This window comes from Grampus griseus (genome assembly GCF_964374135.1).
Source record: "Grampus griseus genome assembly, chromosome: 16".
In the NCBI taxonomy this organism is placed as follows: domain Eukaryota; kingdom Metazoa; phylum Chordata; class Mammalia; order Artiodactyla; family Delphinidae; genus Grampus; species Grampus griseus.
This window is the reverse complement of record NC_139010.1, coordinates 8932101-8950804: the sequence shown is the minus strand read 5'-3', so window position 1 is coordinate 8950804 and position 18704 is coordinate 8932101. Positions and strand designations below refer to the sequence as shown.

At 44.5% G+C, this 18704-nt stretch overlaps 1 protein-coding gene across 2 annotated transcripts in view; it reads left to right on the top strand.

Annotated features, from left to right (window-relative positions):
• Positions 1-18704, top strand: part of NID1 (nidogen 1) — a 93694-nt gene that overhangs the window by 51104 nt on the left and 23886 nt on the right. For both annotated transcript variants that reach the window (XM_082673374.1, XM_082673373.1), the window contains exons 11-12: positions 3049-3198; positions 4594-4716. In XM_082673374.1, coding sequence (XP_082529500.1) covers positions 3049-3198; positions 4594-4716 — 273 coding nt within the window. The remainder of the gene's footprint in view (positions 1-3048; positions 3199-4593; positions 4717-18704) is intronic.

The following is an 18704-nucleotide window of genomic DNA, read 5'->3' as shown; positions in this document are numbered from 1 at the left end:
ATAGGCATTTAGGTTGCTTCCATGACCTGGCTATTGTAAGTAGTGCTGCAATGAACATTGGGGTGCATGTCTCCTTTTGAATTATGGTTTTCTCTGAGTATATGCCCAGTAGTGGGATTGCTGGGTCATGTGGGAATTCTATTTTTAGTTTTTTAAGGAACCTCCATACTGGTTTTAAATCCCATTTTGAGCCTGATTTTCTGTCCTCTCCAAAACTTTCCCCTCCCTCCCACCCTGTACCCCCTGCTAGTTGACAGGCAGGGTGAGAATTGTAGGAAATTGCCAGCCTGCGGGGTTAGGAGCCTTTGAGGGAAGCACAGCTGGATGTGCTGGTGGCCCCTCTTGTGTAAATCAGTGAAAAGGTCTCCTTTGTGTTGTTGTATATTTTGCTTAAAAATATACACTGCCAAACGTAAAATTGATAGCTAGTGGGAAGCAGCCGCATAGCACAGGGAGATCAGCTCGGTGCTTTGTGTCCACCTAGAGGGGTGGGATAGGGAGGGTGGAAGGGAGATGCAAGAGGGAGAGGATATGGGGATATATGTATACACATAGCTGATTCACTTTGTTGCACAGCAGAAACTAATACAACATTGTAAAGCAATTCTACTCCAATAAAGATGTTAAAAAAAATAAAGAAAAAGACAAAAAATGCTTTGTATACTTTGAAAATGAAAAAGGTAGAACTAAATTGCTTGGAGTTGTAAAGTTCTAAAGCTTCCCTCAGAAGAAAATTGCTCTGGCGTGAAAAATGGTCTTACATAAAGGAAAACGTGATTTAAAAAATTAAATTATAGGGGCTTCCCTGCTGGCGCAGTGGTTAAGAATCCGCCTGCCAATGCAGGGGACATGGGTTAGAGCCCTGGTCCGGGAAGATCCCACATGCCACGGAGCAACTAAGCCCGTGCACCCCAACTACTAAGCCTGCGCTTTAGAGCCCGCGAGCCACAGCTATTGCAGCCCGCACACCTAGAGCCCGTGCTCCACAACAAGAGAAGACACCACAATGAGAAGCCCGCGCACCGCAACGAAGAGTAACCCCTGCTTACCGCAACTAGAGAAAGCTTAGGGAAAGCAACGAAGACCCAATGCAGCCAAAAATAAATAAATTAATAAATTAAAAAAAACCTAAATTATAAACTACCTTTTTCTAGAAAGGGTTTGAGGATTATAGAAGCATAGGTGTGGGAATTCCCTGGCGGTCCAGTGGTTAGGACTCTGCACTTTCACTGCCATGGACCCGGGGCTCAGTTCCTGGTTGGGGAACTGAGATCCTATAAGCCAAGCGGCTTGGCCAAAAAAAAAAAAAAAAAAAAGAAGCAAAGGTGAAGGTGATGGCAGGGCAGGGGACATTAGGACCTACCCATGTTGCCAAGGGTGGGGCACAATGAGGCTGGAGCGAACACAATGTGTAAAATGGTCACTTATGCACTCTAATGACATGAATATTTGATGGAAGAGAAGTGAGACTCCTTTCCTGGTTGTTCTGTCTGGGTATATTTCCCCTACATTTTTTTTGGTCCCAATTCTCCGAGAGTGTCCCTTTCACACTTTGCGAGCTGAAGGAGTTGGGGGAAAGAGGACCCTGGAGAGACGAAGAATGTTAGAAACGATGAAAGGTGAGAGAAGACAGAAGCGGCCCAAGGAAACAGTGTGTCCTTGGTTTGGTTCAGTGTAATCTGGGCTACTGTTGTCTGGAAAGAAATTTGGACCACTTGTAGCAATTTAAAATCCAGTAACCCTTTGGCCCACAGACTTGGTTCCATGGTCCCTGTCCCATGGGAGTTAGTTAACAGTCCAACTTCAGGAGTCTAAACTGCTGAGTCCGCAGGCTGGGCCTCCATCCACCAATACGGTACTTTGCTAACCTCTCATGGGCGCAGACAGGATCCTCTTCTTTACCTGTCCCCTGATGGTGCTTGGAGCTCTCTCTGCCGAAGCACTTGAGACAGAATGAACTGGAATTAATCTTGGGAAGACTCATTGAGGATACAGTTGAGGAGTCCTCCTGTATCCAGGATAATCTAAACCCTGAGGGCCTCCTTGCAGGAAGAAAGTGTCCTGTTCTGGCATCATGAGGGCCAGGACTCTGACCTGGGCCTTAGAGCTTTAAGACCAGAAGTTAAAGTGCCTTACAAACCCCAGAGTATCTGAACCAGCTGTTGGAAATCACCCCCTAGACCTTAGTCCTTGACTTTCATCTTGAGGCAGCAGCACAAGATGGGGTATGATTTTCTAGCCTGTATGTCACATGCCTACTTCCTACAACCTCATTCTCTGAGTCTTGTCATCAGGACCCTTTAGAAAATAATAGTCCCATCTACTGGGCCTCCCCATGCTTGGCATGCTGGAAGTCATTCCTATTCTACAGGGGAAGAAATTGTGGCTCCGAGAAGTTATATGATTTACCCAAAGCCATAGGGTGGCCTCATGCACCTCGTAGAAACCCAGGGCTGCCCACCCCAGAGGCCCACAGTCATCCTACCTGTCTCACTTCCCTGGGAAAGTTTATTTCACCATCCCCGTCTCACTTACCTGGGAAAGTTTATTTCACCTTCCTTGGTGGGACGTGGGTGACTTTGGCATTCGTAGTGAACATTCCACCCGCCCAGTGAGCCGAGGGCAAAGATACTGTGGAAGTCTCAGATCCTCAGCTCCAAACGCTCCACCAACAGAGGTGCCACGGGAAGCGTGTCTACCTGCAGATTCCACCTCCACATTCAGAGGAAGGGAAAGTTGGGTTTCGGGGACCAGGTGTGGAGAGTGGCCTGAGACAGAGCCCTGGGGCGAAGCTGAGGTCGAGAGCCAGGCCAGTTGACCCCCTGCAGTGGCAGGCTGCGAAGACTTATCAGAGGTGGGATCCAGGTGGGAGGAAACAGGAGGAGAGCCAGGGGTACCATCCAGCGGGGAGCAGGGATGAACCTGAAGAGATGTCTGGAGGTCTGGGGTCCAGACATGGTCCACCTTAGTGGACTACACTGCTTGGAAGGGCCCTGGGACTGCTCAGGGGACTCTTCCAAACATTGCATGTCAACCTTTTGTCTGAAGCTGTCATGGACCAGCGCCCCATCAACTACTGTGAGACTGGCCTTCATGACTGTGACATCTCTCAGCGGGCCCAGTGCATCTATTTGGGAGGCTCCTCCTACACCTGCTCCTGTCTGCCAGGCTTCTCTGGGGATGGCAGAGCCTGCCAAGGTACGTGGTCACTCTGACTTTCCTCCCTGTGTAACCTGAAAAAATTCCCTGGGTGATACTTACCACATGCTAATTACTGACTCAACTCCAAATTCAAGAGAATTCTTCTCGGGCTTCCCTGGTGGCGCCGTGGTTAAGAATCTGCCTGCCAATGCAGGGGATATGGGTTCGATCCCTGGTCCGGGAAGATCCCACATGCTGCAGAGCAACTAAGCCCGTGTGCCACAACTACTGAGCCTGTGCTCTAGAGCCCGTGAGCCACAACTACTGAGCCCATGTGCCACAACTAGTGAGCCCCTGCGCCTAGAGCCCGTGCTCCGCAACAAGAGAAGCCACCATGATGAGAAGCCCGTGCACCACAACAAAGAGTAGCCCCCGCTCGCCCCAACTAGAGAAAGCCCGCGCACAGCAATGAAGACCCAACACAGCCAAAAAAAAATAATAAAATAAAATTAAAAAAAAAAAAGAGAATTCTTCTCTCAACTCTGTTGAGTAGATGGGCTGTATTTTGTATCTCTAGTAATTTGAATTATGTGTTTTCTTTGGGGGGCTGTTCTCATTGGGGAAGACACTTGTCCTCCCTGTACCATTTTGTTCCATGTCACTTGCTCGTTCAGGCAATAATTAAACACCTGCTGTCTGCTAGGGACTGAGGAGATTGTTTGTCTTTCATGAAAAGACAAACAATCCTTACACACATGGAGCTTAAAGTCCAGCCTTTTATTTAATAAGATACATACAGTCATTCACCTGGCCTGCTCTAACCTTGTGTTCCAAAAATGTAAAGTCCCCTTTTTGAATAAATGACTTCAGATGCAGAGAATAAATGGTTCCACAAAATTCAGACCTCAGATCAGTCCATTGTTGGCAGCCAGGGTGCTCTTAGAGATAATTTTAAGTGAAATAACTCTGAACACCGTTCCCCGGTCCCCTGGTTTGCAAAATTACTTAACGTTACACCATGGAGTATTTCTGGAAAGTCCAAGCTTCTCTAAGAGATTATAATTTCTGAAATACTTTCTCTTTGTTACTGAACATGTGAATTTTCTCTGGTCTTTGAGATTTTTCTGTCAAGCCGTTAATCATCTGTCTCCAAACTCAGACATTTCTGAAGCTCTCGTTTATGATGAGAAGGAAATAATGAAAAAAGATCCTCTCGTTTTTCCTTTTGCTTGATTTTTCTTGAAAACATCAAAGTGAAACACATTTGTAAATACACTGGATAGAAATTGAGGAGTTAGTGTTTTGATAATTAATGTTTGATGAGTTCCTAAATCACTGTTCCCAGATCAGAAACTGAGTCCCCAGAAGTTGAGCAAGTGGCTTATATTATTCTGGAAACTAGGAATTCTAGAAGGAATCTCACTATCCCCGGGCTTGGTGGCTGTCTTGCAGATGTGGATGAATGCCAGCTAAGCCGATGCCACCCTGATGCCGTCTGCTACAACACTCCAGGGTCCTTCACGTGCCAGTGCAAACCTGGTTATCAGGGAGACGGCTTCCACTGTGTGCCTGGAGGTAAGGTGTCGGGGACGTTTGGAGTTGGCGGGTCATTGCCTTGTCCATGAGTACTGAGTACATGGCCCTGGGAGAGAAGGCGAGGTGGGGACGTGGGAGCCTCCGTGGAGAGTTGAGGTGGGCGATCAGAGCACAGCTGCAGTATTGAGAATGCGGGTTGCACACTGCACAACTCTGGGGGTCCCACACCTGGATCAGAACTGTGCTGGCAGCCTGGAGGCTGGTCATCCCTGTGACTTGAGCAATACAGGGTAAGAACTATCTGTATTAGGGTTCTGCAGAGAAACAGAACTAATGGTTGTGTGTGTGTGTGTGTGTGTGTGTGTGTATGTGTGTATATATATATATATATATATATATATATATATATAGTGAGAGAGAGAGAGAAATATATTTATTTATATATAAAGAGATTTATCAGAAGGAATTGTCCCACACAACTATAGACGTTGGCAAGTCCCAGGGGTTGTAGTTGGCAAGCTGGAGACCCAGCCAGTGTCTGAATCCAAAGGCAGGAAGAAGCTCATGTTCCATCCATAGGTCACCAGGAGGGGAGAATTCCTTCTTACTCAGGGAAGGGTCCACCTTTGTGTTCAATTCTGCCCCTCCACTGATTGGCTGAGGCCCACCCACCTAAGGGAAGTCCATCTGCTTTACTCAGTCTACAGAGTGAAAGGTTAATCTTAGCCAGAAACACCCTCAGAGAAACACCCAGAATAATATTTGACCAAATATCTGGGCACCCTGTGGCCCAGTCAAGTTGACACCTAAAATTAACCATCACAGATTCCTAAGAGTCACGGGGAATGGTGCTGGGGTGGGGTGGAGGTGAAGGGCCACCAGCGGTGGGAAGAGGCAGGCTGAGGGCTCCGCAGAACTGGGTGTGCCACCTATTACACCTGGACTGTGCAGCTTCTAAAGTTGAGTATTTTTTTTTTTTTAGATGTTGGGGGTAGGAGTTTATTAATTAATTTATTTATTTTTGCTGTGTTGGGTCTTCGTTTCTATGCGAGGGCTTTCTCTAGTTGTGGCAAGCGGGGGCCATTCTTCATCGTGGTGCGCGGGCCTCTCACTATCGTGGCCTCTCTTGTTGCAGAGCACAAGCTCCAGACGTGCAGGCTCAGTAGTTGTGTCTCACAGGCCCAGTTGCTCCACGGCATGTGGGATCCTCCCAGACCAGGTCTTGAACCCATGTCCCCTGCATTAGCAGGCAGATTCTCAACCACTGCGCCACCAGGGAAGCCCTAAAGTTGAGACTTTTGTGGTATCTCATTAGATCATGAGGATAATGATAGCCCTAGTTCAGTACCTGGAATGATCCTGGAACTTAGGAGGCACTCAACAAATGCTGTTGGATGAATACGTATAATTAGCTGCCATTTGCATGAAGCCTACTGTGTGCTGGGTGCTTTACCTACACTGTTTCATGTAATGTTCATAATCATCTCTTTAAAGTAAGTACTATCACTATTTCCATTTACATAGAGGATGCTAAAACGCAGAGATAAAAGCACAATCAAGGTCCCAGGGGTAGTAAGTCCTAGAACTAAGTCTCAAACCCAGGTCTGCCCAATGGACTCCAGCCTGAATTCAGTTCCTGAAATCACATGGTACCCTGTCATGAGATTAAGGTTGTATCTGATGCCTCCGACTGCAGTTAGCCAGTTGAGTTGTTACTTATTTTAATTGCTGCTGCTGTTGTTGGCAAAATATATTTATGCCACTGTCAATGTTTCAATAAGAGATACATGGAAATTTCCATTTCATCACTTTTTTGAGCAATTACAAGCTATTTCAATGTCTGCCTCCCTTCAGTAGCCTTGAGTGCCTTGAGCATAGGGTGCCTGTGCACTTTATTTTCATGTCCCCAGTATCCTGTGGAGTATGTGGCCTCTGTTGGGGCTCATAGCTCTTTATAGTTGTTGAGGAAATAAATGAATGCACCTCTCCTACCGGCAGTGTATAATAGTATTGATAATTATTTATTTGCACTCTCAACAGGACTGGGTGTGACCAGTTTTTAGGATAATTGACCATCTAAAAGGGGAAGAATATCAGATTAAAGTTTAAATTTCGATATACAATACTACATATTGCTGGTCTAAATTGTTTTCTGCTTAGGACTGGACTCAACAAACTATGACTTGCAGGTCAAATCTGGTCCACTGCCTGTTTTTGTAAATAAAGTTTTATTGGAACACTCATACTCTAGTTTATGAATAGCCTATGGCTGCTTTCATTCTGCAAAGACAGAGGTCAGTAGTTGTGGTAGAGGCTGTAAAGCCTGAAATATTTACTACCTGGCCCTTGACGAAAAAGTTTGCTGATCCCCAGCCTAGATGAACCCAGGCAGGATCAACCTTTTGTTCCTGAAATTATGGGTAAAATACACGGCTCTCCCCACAGATTCTGATAGGCAGGTTACATAGAGAAAAGTTCATGATAATTTGAGTTAAGACATTCCAGCAGCTATTAAAGATGACTAAGGCATTATCTCCTTAGGCTTCCTTCACATCTCCAGTTCAAAAGGAAGCAGATGTTTCATTTTTTATTTTTGTTCTTTTAACCCGACACCTCGCCCCATTTTCGAGGCTCTATTGACTAAACAGAAACAAACCCAGACCTATAGTCTGGGATACAAAAATGGGACAAGGATAAAACCAATCAGAGTTCTTTGCTAGGATTATTTAGGTATTTAATCCAGTTTTCTTAAGAAATTCAACATCTATTTATATGCTCGAGAGAGAATGTACACTAGAAATATATGTGTCCATCGAGTATTGTTCATAACAGAAAAAAAAATCTAAGTGACTACCAGCAGGAGGAATGGACAAATGAGTCTGGGTACAATTCATACCATGAAATAATATACAGGAGTTAAAATGAGTGAACTAGAGGGAATCGCCTAGCGGTCCATGGTTAGGACTCTGCGCTTTCACTGCCAAGGGCCCTGGTTGAATCCCTGGTCAGGGAACTAAGATTATGCAAGCCGCGAGGTGCAGCAAATAAATAAATGAATGAATGAACACATTAAATAATAAATAAGTAAATAAATAAATCTGAGTGAACTAGAGTTAATGGATAAATCTCCACAGCATGTTGGGCATAAAAAAGTCATAAAAGACTCTCACTTTCTGAGATGGCTCACACTCTGTCTACGGAGTGTGTCTCTCTCAATAAATTTACTTCTTATGTATTAAAAAAAAAGTCATAAAAGTATGATCCCATTTATATGAAATATAAGCCTGTATGAAAAGAAACCTGCATATGTATAAACATATACAATAAAACTATAAAACGCATGCATGGGAATGAGAAACAAAAACTTCAGGATAAAGGTTACTTCTATGGTAGGAGAGGGAATTGGGGTTGGGAAGGGCTGCACAAGGTCTGCATTTGTATTTCTAATGTTTTCTTTTTTCCTTAGCTGGAATATGAACACTGAGGTTTTCATCATATTTTTCTAAATTTTGTGTGACTAAATAGTTAATGAAATATTAATGAAAAATTAAGTATAGTGTTATCTGGACTCCTATTACCCAACATAATGAAGTGTAGGGATTAGACATTGAGCAGTTTTGGGTACCTACTCTATACAGAGGGGCTAGTTTAAAAAAATAAAAGACTAAACTAGCTTTAGGGGTGTGTCAGTTAAGGTCATGGCTGCTGCAGTATCAGCCAATGATAAACAAAACAAAAGAAATGATGATTTGTTCTCCACTGTCCTTCTGCACTCTTTGCCCAAAATGCATGTGTGGATTGTGAAGTCAGCTCAGCGGGGCACTATTACCATTTTCTTTAAAATGGAATGGAATGAAAAAAAACAATAATCGAGAAAATAGAGTATGCCGAATATATGCAGTAGGAATAAGTATTGTTTCATGAAATAATAGTTGTGGATGCTTGTCTAGTGCATGGCTGAGTGTGTGCATGTGTGTGTATGTGTAAGCATGCGTGTGTGTCCTGAACTGCAGAGCGGAAAGCATTTCTATGGGTTGTGGTCAGGAAGTTTGAAAGCTGCCATGTTAGTTATCTATTTCTGTGTAACAAATTGTCCCCCAAAGTTAGCAGCTTAAAGCAGTAAATGTATATTATCTCACAGTTTCTGTGGGGCAGGGATTTCAGGAGCTTAGCTGGGTGATCTGGGTTCAAGGTATCTCAAGAGGTTGTTGTCAAGACCTTAGCCGGGCTGCCATCTTCTCTGAGATTCATCTGGGGCTGAAGGATCCCTATGGTGGTTGGCAGGCCTTACGGGCTGCTGGACGGAGGACCTCAGTTCCTCATAGCACGGGTCTCCCCACGGAGCTGCCTAAGTGTGCTTAAGACCTGGCAGCTGGCTCCCTCCAGAGCAAGTAAGGAAGGGGAGTGTGCCCAAGATGGAAGCCACAGTCTTTTTCAAAAAAAATTTTTTTAAGATTTTTTTCTTTTTTTGCATTTTTTCATTGAAGTATAGTTAATTTACAATGTTGTATTAGTTTCAAGTGTAGAGCAAAGTGATTCAGTTATATATATGTATATATATATTCTTTTTCAGATTCTTTCCTATTATAGGTTATTACAAGTTACTGAATATATTTCCCTGTGCTACACAGTAGGTCCTTATTGTTTCCCTATTTTATATATAGTGGTCTGTATCTGTTCATCCCAAACTCCTAATTTATCCCTCCCCCACCCCTTTCCCCTTTGGTAACCATAAATTTGTTTTCTATGTCTGTGAGTCTGTTTTGTAAATAAGTTCATTTGTATCATTTTTTTTTAGATTCCACATATAAGTGATATATGTTTGTCTTTCTCTGACTTATTTCACTGAGTATGATAATCTCTAGGTCCCTCCATGTTGCCACAAATGGCATGATTTCATTCTTTTTTTATGGAAGCCACAGTCTTTTGTAACCTAACCTTGGAAATGACAATGCTGTCACTTCTGCTGATACTGGTAGTCACAGGCCAACCCTCCTACAGTGTGAAAGGGAACTACCTAAGTGTGGGAATATGAGGAGGTGGCAGGTCTGGGGGAATGGAACTGGGTAGAGGTTTGGAATATAGGAGAGCTTATTAGAGGATGAAAGAGGAGTATGAAGAATCCTGGGCTAGAGACGTAAAGGCCGAATTCTTAAGGACAAGTACCAAACCTGGGGATGCTTGGTCACTCTTCTTTACGCTTGGCTCCAGGCCCGCTTACCAGCTTACTGCTTCCAGACCCATAGCCATTTATAGACAGGAAGGTAATTAAAGAGGTCAGAAAGTAGGGCTGCATGGAAAGAGGAAAACATTTAGGATAATACAATTGTAAAGGGAGGAAAGCTGAGGAAGAATTTAACATGTACTTTTTGTTTGCTGTGTGTCTGTTGTTTGTGTTACAGTTTGCACTTTGTTTCAAGCAAACCCACTGTTAGAAAACTTGAATTTCCCACTGAGAGCTGGAAAGGGCTCCAGAAATTCTGTAATTCATCTCCTTTATTTTGTAAATAAGGAACATGAGGTCCGAATAATTTCTTAGTTTACAAAAGGTTTCTTGAACTCTTTATAGAAAAGAATTTCCTAAGGCAACTTTTCTCAAAATTGCGTAAGACGCTTTTTGAAAGAAAAACATTTTTAAGATCTCCAGGGTGCGCTTAGATTATTATGGAGAAATCTAGGTATCAACTTCTTTTATAACTATAAAAGCAAAACTCATTTACATATTAAATACTAACCAAATGTCAAATCATAAATTTCCAATCAACATTAATTTAATGTGCCAGACTATTGTTTGTCTGAGATGAAATTGCCATTCCTGCGGTAGCCTCCCCCATCCTGGATGGTTATTCTTTCCATTTCTACTGGATAATTCCAATCAGCCTGCAGAGAAGCCATTTCTCATCCAAAAGACACAAATGAGGGGCTTCCCTGGTACGCAGTGGTAGAGAGTCCTCCTGCCGATGCAGGGGACGCGGGTTCGTGCCCCGGTCCGGGAGGATCCCACGTGCCGCGGAGCGGCTGGGCCCGTGAGCCGTGGCCGCTGAGCCTGCGCGTCCGGAGCCGGTGCTCCGCAGCGGGAGGGGCCACAACAGTGAGAGGCCCGCGTACCGCAATAAAAAAAAAAAAAGACACAAATGAGGACTTCCCTTGAGCCTCCACTCCTCCCCAACTGCCGTCCCATTCCTCCTCCCTTTTATAGTGTTTAATTCCTCATGAGGGTTGTCTGGAGTTCTACTTCCGCTTCCTCTTCTCCCATTTTCTCTCCTTTTTTCTACCGTTTTATTGTAAGATAAAACATAGATGCAGAAAGTCGTATAGAACAGATGGATAGCTCAAGGATGGATAGCTAAGGTGAACCCCCATGTGACTACCACTCAGGTCAAGAAGTAGAACTTCACCAGCAGCCCCAGAAGCTGCTGCAGGTGCTCTGTTCCAGTCATTGCCTTCTCCTTCTCTCCAAAAGTAACCACCAACATCACCTTCACAGAAATCACTTCCTTGCATTTCTTGTTTCATCATACATGTACATTCCTAGACACTAGAGATTTAGAGTTGCTCGTTTTTCTATCTCTAGTTCCCTCTGCCATCCCTTTCTTGTCCTTAAAGTTTATCTGTTGAAGAACCCAAGACTTTTGAGCTGTAATTTCCTACAGTCTGGGGCAGTTCAACACGCTTCTCTGTTCTCCATATAGTCTGCAAACTGGCAGGTGAGTCCAGAGGCATGATCAGACTTGGGTTCAGTCCTTTTGGCAAGACAATTGGTGGTCTTCCCTTACATCAGAAGAGCGTAAAGTCTGCTTGTCTCACTCCAGGTGATGTTAGGAGCCATTAATGATTATGTCCTAGATCCATTAATTTCCAGGGAGTGGCAAATGGTGAGATGTTAATTCTATCATTTCTTTCTCCTTTATTAGTTGGAATTGATGCTCATTGCTTAGGTCCATTAATGTTTAGTGGGTAACAAAATGGCAGTAGTCTAATTCTATCATCATGGTGGGGTATTTTTTTTCATTTATTAGTTGGACTACTTATAAAGAAATGCTTCCCCTCATCTACCCTTTGGATGCCCAGTGGTACATCTCATAAAGAAAAGGCAGGATAAATGCTTGGATCTTTCCCTTTTTTTTTTCTTACTGGTTGACAAGATAACAGATTGATTCCTTATTAGCCAATGAAGTTTGCTAATTAATTGTTAGTTTTTTAATAGCATTATAGACTCATGGGTATCGATTGGTTGTAATCATTATTCTCATTGTGATTCAGAGTCCCATCTTTGGCCCATGGGAACCTCTTCAGTTTGGCCTCTGGTCCTTTTGACATGATCCTAGTATAGTCAACCCTCCGTATCCATGGGGGTCTGGTTCCAGAACCCCTGAGGATAGTAAAATCCACAGACGCTCAAATCTCTTGTATAAAATGGTGTAGTATTTTCATATAACCTATCCACATCCTTCCCGATACTTTAAATCATCTCTAGATTACTTACAATACCTAATACAATGTAAATGGTATGTAAATAATTATAAATACAATGTAAATGGTATGTAAAAATTGTAAAAATAATGTAAATGCTATGTAAATAGTTGTAAATACAATGAAAATGCTATGTAGATTGTGTGGCAAATTCAAATTTTGCTTTTTGGAACTTTCTGGGATTTTTTTTTCTAATATATTCGATCTGTAGTTGGTTGAATCCAAGGATGTGGAACCTTGCAGATACAGAGGGTCCACTGTGGTCTTTAATATCTTCCTTGCTCTCTGAACTAGAACCAGCCTTTTTTCCATGAAGCTCTTCTTTTAGTGGGAAATAGCATTGCAGGACCACAATCTAAGCAGTAGAAATGTTCAGACAGAGCTAGGAATTCATGAGTCCGTGTTGATAGTTCCAATTCAGATACATGACCACAGCGTTTTTCCTTTACCCCGTCTAGATTATATCCATATCTCCTTTCTTCCACACTGAGAATTCTGGTTCTCAAGGGCACAGTGGATGTAAGAATTAGAATAGACCATAAGTCCGTATTTACTTTATTCCACATTACACACATAACAGGCTGAGAATTCAAATACTACATACCACCAATACAATTTCTTAGAACAATTAAAATTTTTTGCACGTGCCCTCCTATTTTTGTAGTTATATCTACATTGCCTGGGCATCTACGTGTAACCAACACCTACTATATTCTCTCACTTCGTTTGTTTTTGTTTTTTGGCTGCGCTCTGCAGCACGTGGGATCTTAGTTAACCAACCAGGGATCAAACCCACGCCCCCTGCAGTGGAAGCATGGAGTCTCAACCACTGGACCGACAGGGAAGTCCCTTTGTTCTCTCACTTCGAACCCTCATTGGGTCTTAGTTCAGCAAGTCACTCTTTATTGCTTGTTACTAGTCCTTACGTCAATGCCTCTCTAGTTATTTGGTTGTCAGAAGCTTGTTCTCTAGTAAATTTCTAGGGAAGGGCTCATGAAAACAGTATTCCTTGGTTCATTTTCTTTCTCTGACTATCTCAAATATTCCTCTGACATAAAGCATGGCTGTCCAAAGGGCAAATGATCATCGGAAGATAATTTCCCCCTTCTTACCTGGGTGCCCAAAGGATTCTTTTTCTTTCTCTTCCATAGTTCCCTTCAAAAGTTCAACACGTTTACTAGAATATGAGTTGGTGTTGGTTTTTCTGGGTCTTAGTTACACGGTGTGCTTTTTCAATTTGTCATTTCACATCTTTTAATTTCAGGAAAGTTTTCTGGAATTTTAGTTTCTGTTCTCTTTCCTTTTGCTTTGGGTTATTTTTTAGGGACTTCCATTTTGCGTATTGAACCTTCTTTGCCTGTCTCCAGTATTCGCCCGAATCTCCTAAATTTGTTTGATATCCTTTCTTTTTTTCTTTAAACGTTTTCCTTGCTTCCACCTTCTGTTTCTCCTAAGGCATACTCTGTTCTGTTTATTCACTTTGTGTTCCGTCTAGTTGAGTCTTCATTTCTGAAATGATTCTTTGTTAAAAGTTTCTACTTCTTCCCTGAATTCTGTTGCCTCATTTTTGAGTTTTTCAAATGCTGATTCATTTTGTTCTTTCCTGTTTTTTTAATCATTTTCTACTGTCTTTTCGCTTAACTTGAAATATTGGGCAGGCCAAAGGTTCGTTTGGGTTTTTTCATAATATCTTATAGAAAAACCCTAACGAACTTTTTGGCCAACCCAATAGACGATTACAGTTTTGATCCGTTAGCACATCTTTTTGGCAAGCTTTCACTCTCTGTAGGGTTGTTGTACTCCTGACTATCCTTTTATATCCTTTTTCCTTACAGTAACTTTGTGTTGGATTTGCCTTCCATACTTTTCTGTTGTTCATTTTTATGAGAGTTTTAGTTTTCCTGAACTTTCTGAAAGACGCTTGGTGCAGATAGCTTTTTCTAGCGACACAGAGCTTCCTCTTCTGCTCTTTTGGTGAAGTGTTTAAAAATATTTCAGCTTACATTACAATTTCCTGGCTCTGCTCCCCTCCCCCGCCGGACCTTCTCTTTCCTTGTACGTGTCATCTTCATCCTCCTTAGTTTTGATTCCATTCCCAGCACTTTCTCCCCAGTAGGGGCTAGATCTTCCAGCTGCTGTTGGCTTTACATTCCACCTTGGAGTAGAAAAATCCCTCCAAAGTTTCAGCTGCCATTTTCAAATTGGCTCACTTTCCAGCTGAGCACCTGTTAGCTCTTTGGGTTCTCCTGTTCCCAGAACTGTTAGATGCCCTGCCGCTTCCCTCTCCTTTCTCTACACAGACGCTGACACCAGGGGGGCTTTGTGACCCCTGCTTGTGTCTGGGGGTTTATAGGACAACCTGGTCACCTCGTTTCATTGTAAATGTTGCCCATGGCTTTGTAGCTATTCTGTCTTTAATTAGATTCTAAAACTAGGCTGTTACCCTCTTCCCAGAGCCTCCCATTCCCTCTTGAACTACTGAAGCCAAATCCAGCCTCTGTACCCCGATACCCAATTATATCTCGGAGACAGAGTTTTGGGTGAAGTAGAAAAGAGGAGCTTTATTGCTTTGCCAGGCAAAGGGGGACACAGTGGGCTAATGCCCTCAATACTGTGTGTCCTGACCTGGAGGGAGTAGTGAGGAGTTTTATAGCAATGGTTCAAAGAGGGTGTGATCAGCTCGTGGACCTTCTTCTGATTGGTTGGTGGTGAGGTAAGCGGGAGTCTGCATCATCAACCTTCTGGTTCCAACCAGTCTGGGGTCTAGTGCTTGTGGGCAGCAAACAGTTAACTTCCTCCACCTGGTGAGGGTTTCAGTGTCTGCAAAACAGTTAAAAGATACTGTTCTGTGTATCCCTTGAGGGGGAACCAGGACCCTGCCCCAAGGCTGCGCTATTGTTTCTTGACTGTTCCTCTCTTGTCTCTGCATCCCCTCCCTTCCCTGATTAGCAACGGTCTGAACCTGCCCTTTGGAACTCAGGGAAGGTCTTGGAGGTTGAATGAAGCCTATTTCCTGTAATTAAGACATGGGGGGGGGGACACAGGAAGGCTTTTGTGCCCAGGAGCCACACAGGGTCCTGCTCAGTTTCACCACTGCAGCCAGCTTTGCCCTACCGTCCCCCAACCCCCCTCCCCACCCTGGAACTGCTCCTGTAAAAGCCAGCAATGACCTTCACTTTGTTAGATCTTAGCCCTGCCCCCATTTCTTAGCAGCGCTTGGTACAGTTGACCTCACCTTCCCGCCTAAAACACTTTCTTCTTTTGGTGTCCAGGGTACCACACCTCTTAGTTTTCTCCATCATTGTCTGGTATGTGTCACTGGGGGTACGATGAACCTCATTGAATGGATGAGGGTTTAGACAGGCTACTAACTTGCCCAAGGCACCTGGCTAACTAGCCAAGATCAACTGCTAAATATTTCTTAAGCATCTGTGATGTGCCTGTCACTGTACTCGGCACATAAACAGTAACGTCTGCGCTCAGGAGGAGCTCACACTGTCCCTGTGCAGGAAAAGAGAGCACTTGAAACTATAGCGAGTCTGGAAGTGGTAACTCGTGGCTGGGAGGGGAGATCCAGGTGGGCTAGGGAAGTGAGGGAAAGCGTGAGAAGTAGGATTTGGCCTTGGAAGATGGGTAGGATTTGAACAGGAGATGGGGAGGAATAGTGGGGACGAGATACCGTTAAGCAGCTCAGGTGAGGTCAGGACGTAGAGGATCCCGAAAACCAGGCCCCCAGAGGCTGGAGAACTCCTATGGTCTTGAGGCCCGTGGCCCCCTCTGGCCACTACCTCCCTGCCTTGCAGCCTCACACAGCCTCATTTCCAAGTCGGCTTCTCCATCCCTTCTTTTTCTCGAAGTCCTCTCACCGTAACCCCAAGAAGCATCATGTCACCGCCCTCACCAATATCCTGAATTTCCTGGCTTCTTTATCCTCCTCCATGCACGGCCTGAAAACCCCCAGCTTGAGGTGAGTCCTACACCCAGGCCACTGGGTTCAACCGCGCAGAGCATTAGGGGTGTATTAGGAACACTGCAGAGATTGATTGCCCTCGGTGTCAGGTGACCCCTTGACCGAGGTGGTCCTCCTCTCAGCTCCCAAGCAGCCTGTTCGACCGCTACCAGCCACTTCTCACAATGCGTTACCCTGGTGGGGTCCTGTGAACTCCCAGGGCCCTCGTATCTAGCGACAGTGCCCGCAGCCTGCAGGGCACCTGGCTCGCAGAGGTTTCAGTAAATGCTTATAACAAATACATAAATGATTCAAGGGTCTATGGGGTTCCTGATCTGAGAGATACACAAATTTAAAAAGCCCACACTAGGGAATTCCCTGGCAGTCCAGTTGTTAGGACTCTGCGCTTCCACTGCAGGGGATACGGGTTCGATCCCCGGTCGGGGAACTAAGACCCTGCAAGCCACACAATGGGCCCCCCCCCAAAAAAGGCCCACACTTATGGGGTGTCAGGAGAGGAAGGATGCAGGGGGTGGGCCGAGGAGACGGGAGTAAAACCCAAAGACGCAGTTTCACACGATGAGACGGCACAGGTGCCGACAGGCTAGAGGTGCATTTTCTCTTCCTGATGCTTTATGACCTTTCTGCCTTCCCCTCCCCTTTTGCCCTTTGCCAATTGCTAGTTTATTTCCCCCTTTCTGGGCATTCTCCTTCCTCACCAGTCCTGTAAGGATTGGGGGCAAATGTTGGGAAGGGACCTGAAGAGAGTTCATAAGTAGAGAGATTTTTACCACCATCATCATCATCATCGGTGGTGGAGATTGTGGCGGTGTCCTTAGTAAACCTCACATCAGATGGGTATTGTTCTTTTACTTGTAGATTCCCATTCTTGGAAACTTGGCAATCTTGGACTAACAAGGGTCCATTTGGCAGTTAATGAGATGAGGCTAGGAGCCCAAAATCTCAAACCCAGCAGAGACCAGGCATGGTTTCACCACGCCCATGTTAGCTCATCCCAAGATGCGTGTGTGTGGCAGTGCCACCGGGAGCAGATGGCCCCTTACGGAGGGGGCTGGACTGTGCAGGAAGAGGTTGAATAAACGGAACCCCCCCCCCCAGCGAGTTCCTCCATCCCACTGAGTATATCAGAGGCTACAAGAGCTATTTATTTGAATTAACACCTAGGAAGAAGTTTAATTAGGCAAGGGAATGGGATGTAAATCAAGAGACAAAAACATGTGCTTTTTTTCTTCTCCATCTATTTCCTTTTCCTCTCATTCTCTTTGTCCCCAATTTGAGAAGAGTCACCCCAGACTCCCTGCTGTTCCCTGGATAAGTATCAGGTCTCGGATGCTTCCTCCCCCCGAGCAGATTAAACTAGGTGAACAAAGAGAATCTTGCCTCAGTTATTTTATCAACCAGAAGCAAGGCCGACGTGTCTTTATTAGCCCTTCCCCACCCCACCCACAGTGGGACATTCCCTGTGGGAGCCTGGAGCCTTGAGCAGGAGACACCCACAGGGGCTGCTGTGGGCCAGGCTGAGAAGCCATCCCAGGGAACACAGTGATATCACAGCTTTCCATAGACACACTTGGGGAATTTCCCTGGCGGGCCAGTGGTTAGGACTCGGTGCTTTCACTGCCGAGGGCGCAGGTTCAATCCCTGGTCTGGGAACTGAGATCCCACAAGCCACGCAGAGCGGCCAAAAAACAAAAAAACCACACACTTGAAATTCTGTTTCCTGAGTCACAACTGAGGTCTCCCCCACCTTAATATAAGTTCAAGATACAGCACTTAAGATACAGTTGAGCAAGAGGGAAGACATATGGGAACATATGTATATGTATAACTGATTCACTTTGTTATAAAGCAGAAACTAACACACCATTGCAAAGCAATTATACCCCAATAAAGATGTTAAAAAAAAAAAAGATACAGTTGAGATACAGCTCCACTGGAAATCCTAGATCACTTGAGATTTTGTGTATTGGCTAACCCAAAACTGTCAGCCGCGTACAAGGGAGGTACCCCTTCCTCCCTTAAAAGTTTCATTTGGTTGACAGTACACAGAATACCAAGCCTGTTTTCTAGCTGGAAAGGCGGCACCATACACATATGTTGATGGAAGGGAAACAAGTCTGTGGGCCACAGACAATTTGGGGGAGTGTGTTAAGCTAACTTGTGTGTGTCACCGTTGCCATAACACATTCAGTGTGCGGGGGGTGTCCTAGGCACTGGGCATGTGGGTGCAGAGGGCCCGGGGCTGGGCTAGGAATCCAGAGACCCGGGTTCTAGCTTGAGCTGAGCCACTCGCTACTGCTGTGGCCTGGGGAAGCCAATCTGAGCTTCCGTTCTCTCATTTGACGTAAAAACCGTAGTTGCCTGTTGCATAGGATTATGGTGAGAATTAAGTGAACGATTTGTGAGCAGAGACAGCTTGTACAGAAACTAAAGCCCTGTACAAATGTAAGATACTGAGGAAGTAAACAAGCCCTACATCTAAGAGTGAGTGAAGAAAACCAATATTTTTATCATCAACCAGACGGCTTATTTGTGTCTTTGTTTGGCTCTTCCTACATCAAATACGTTTTGTTGTTGTTGTTGT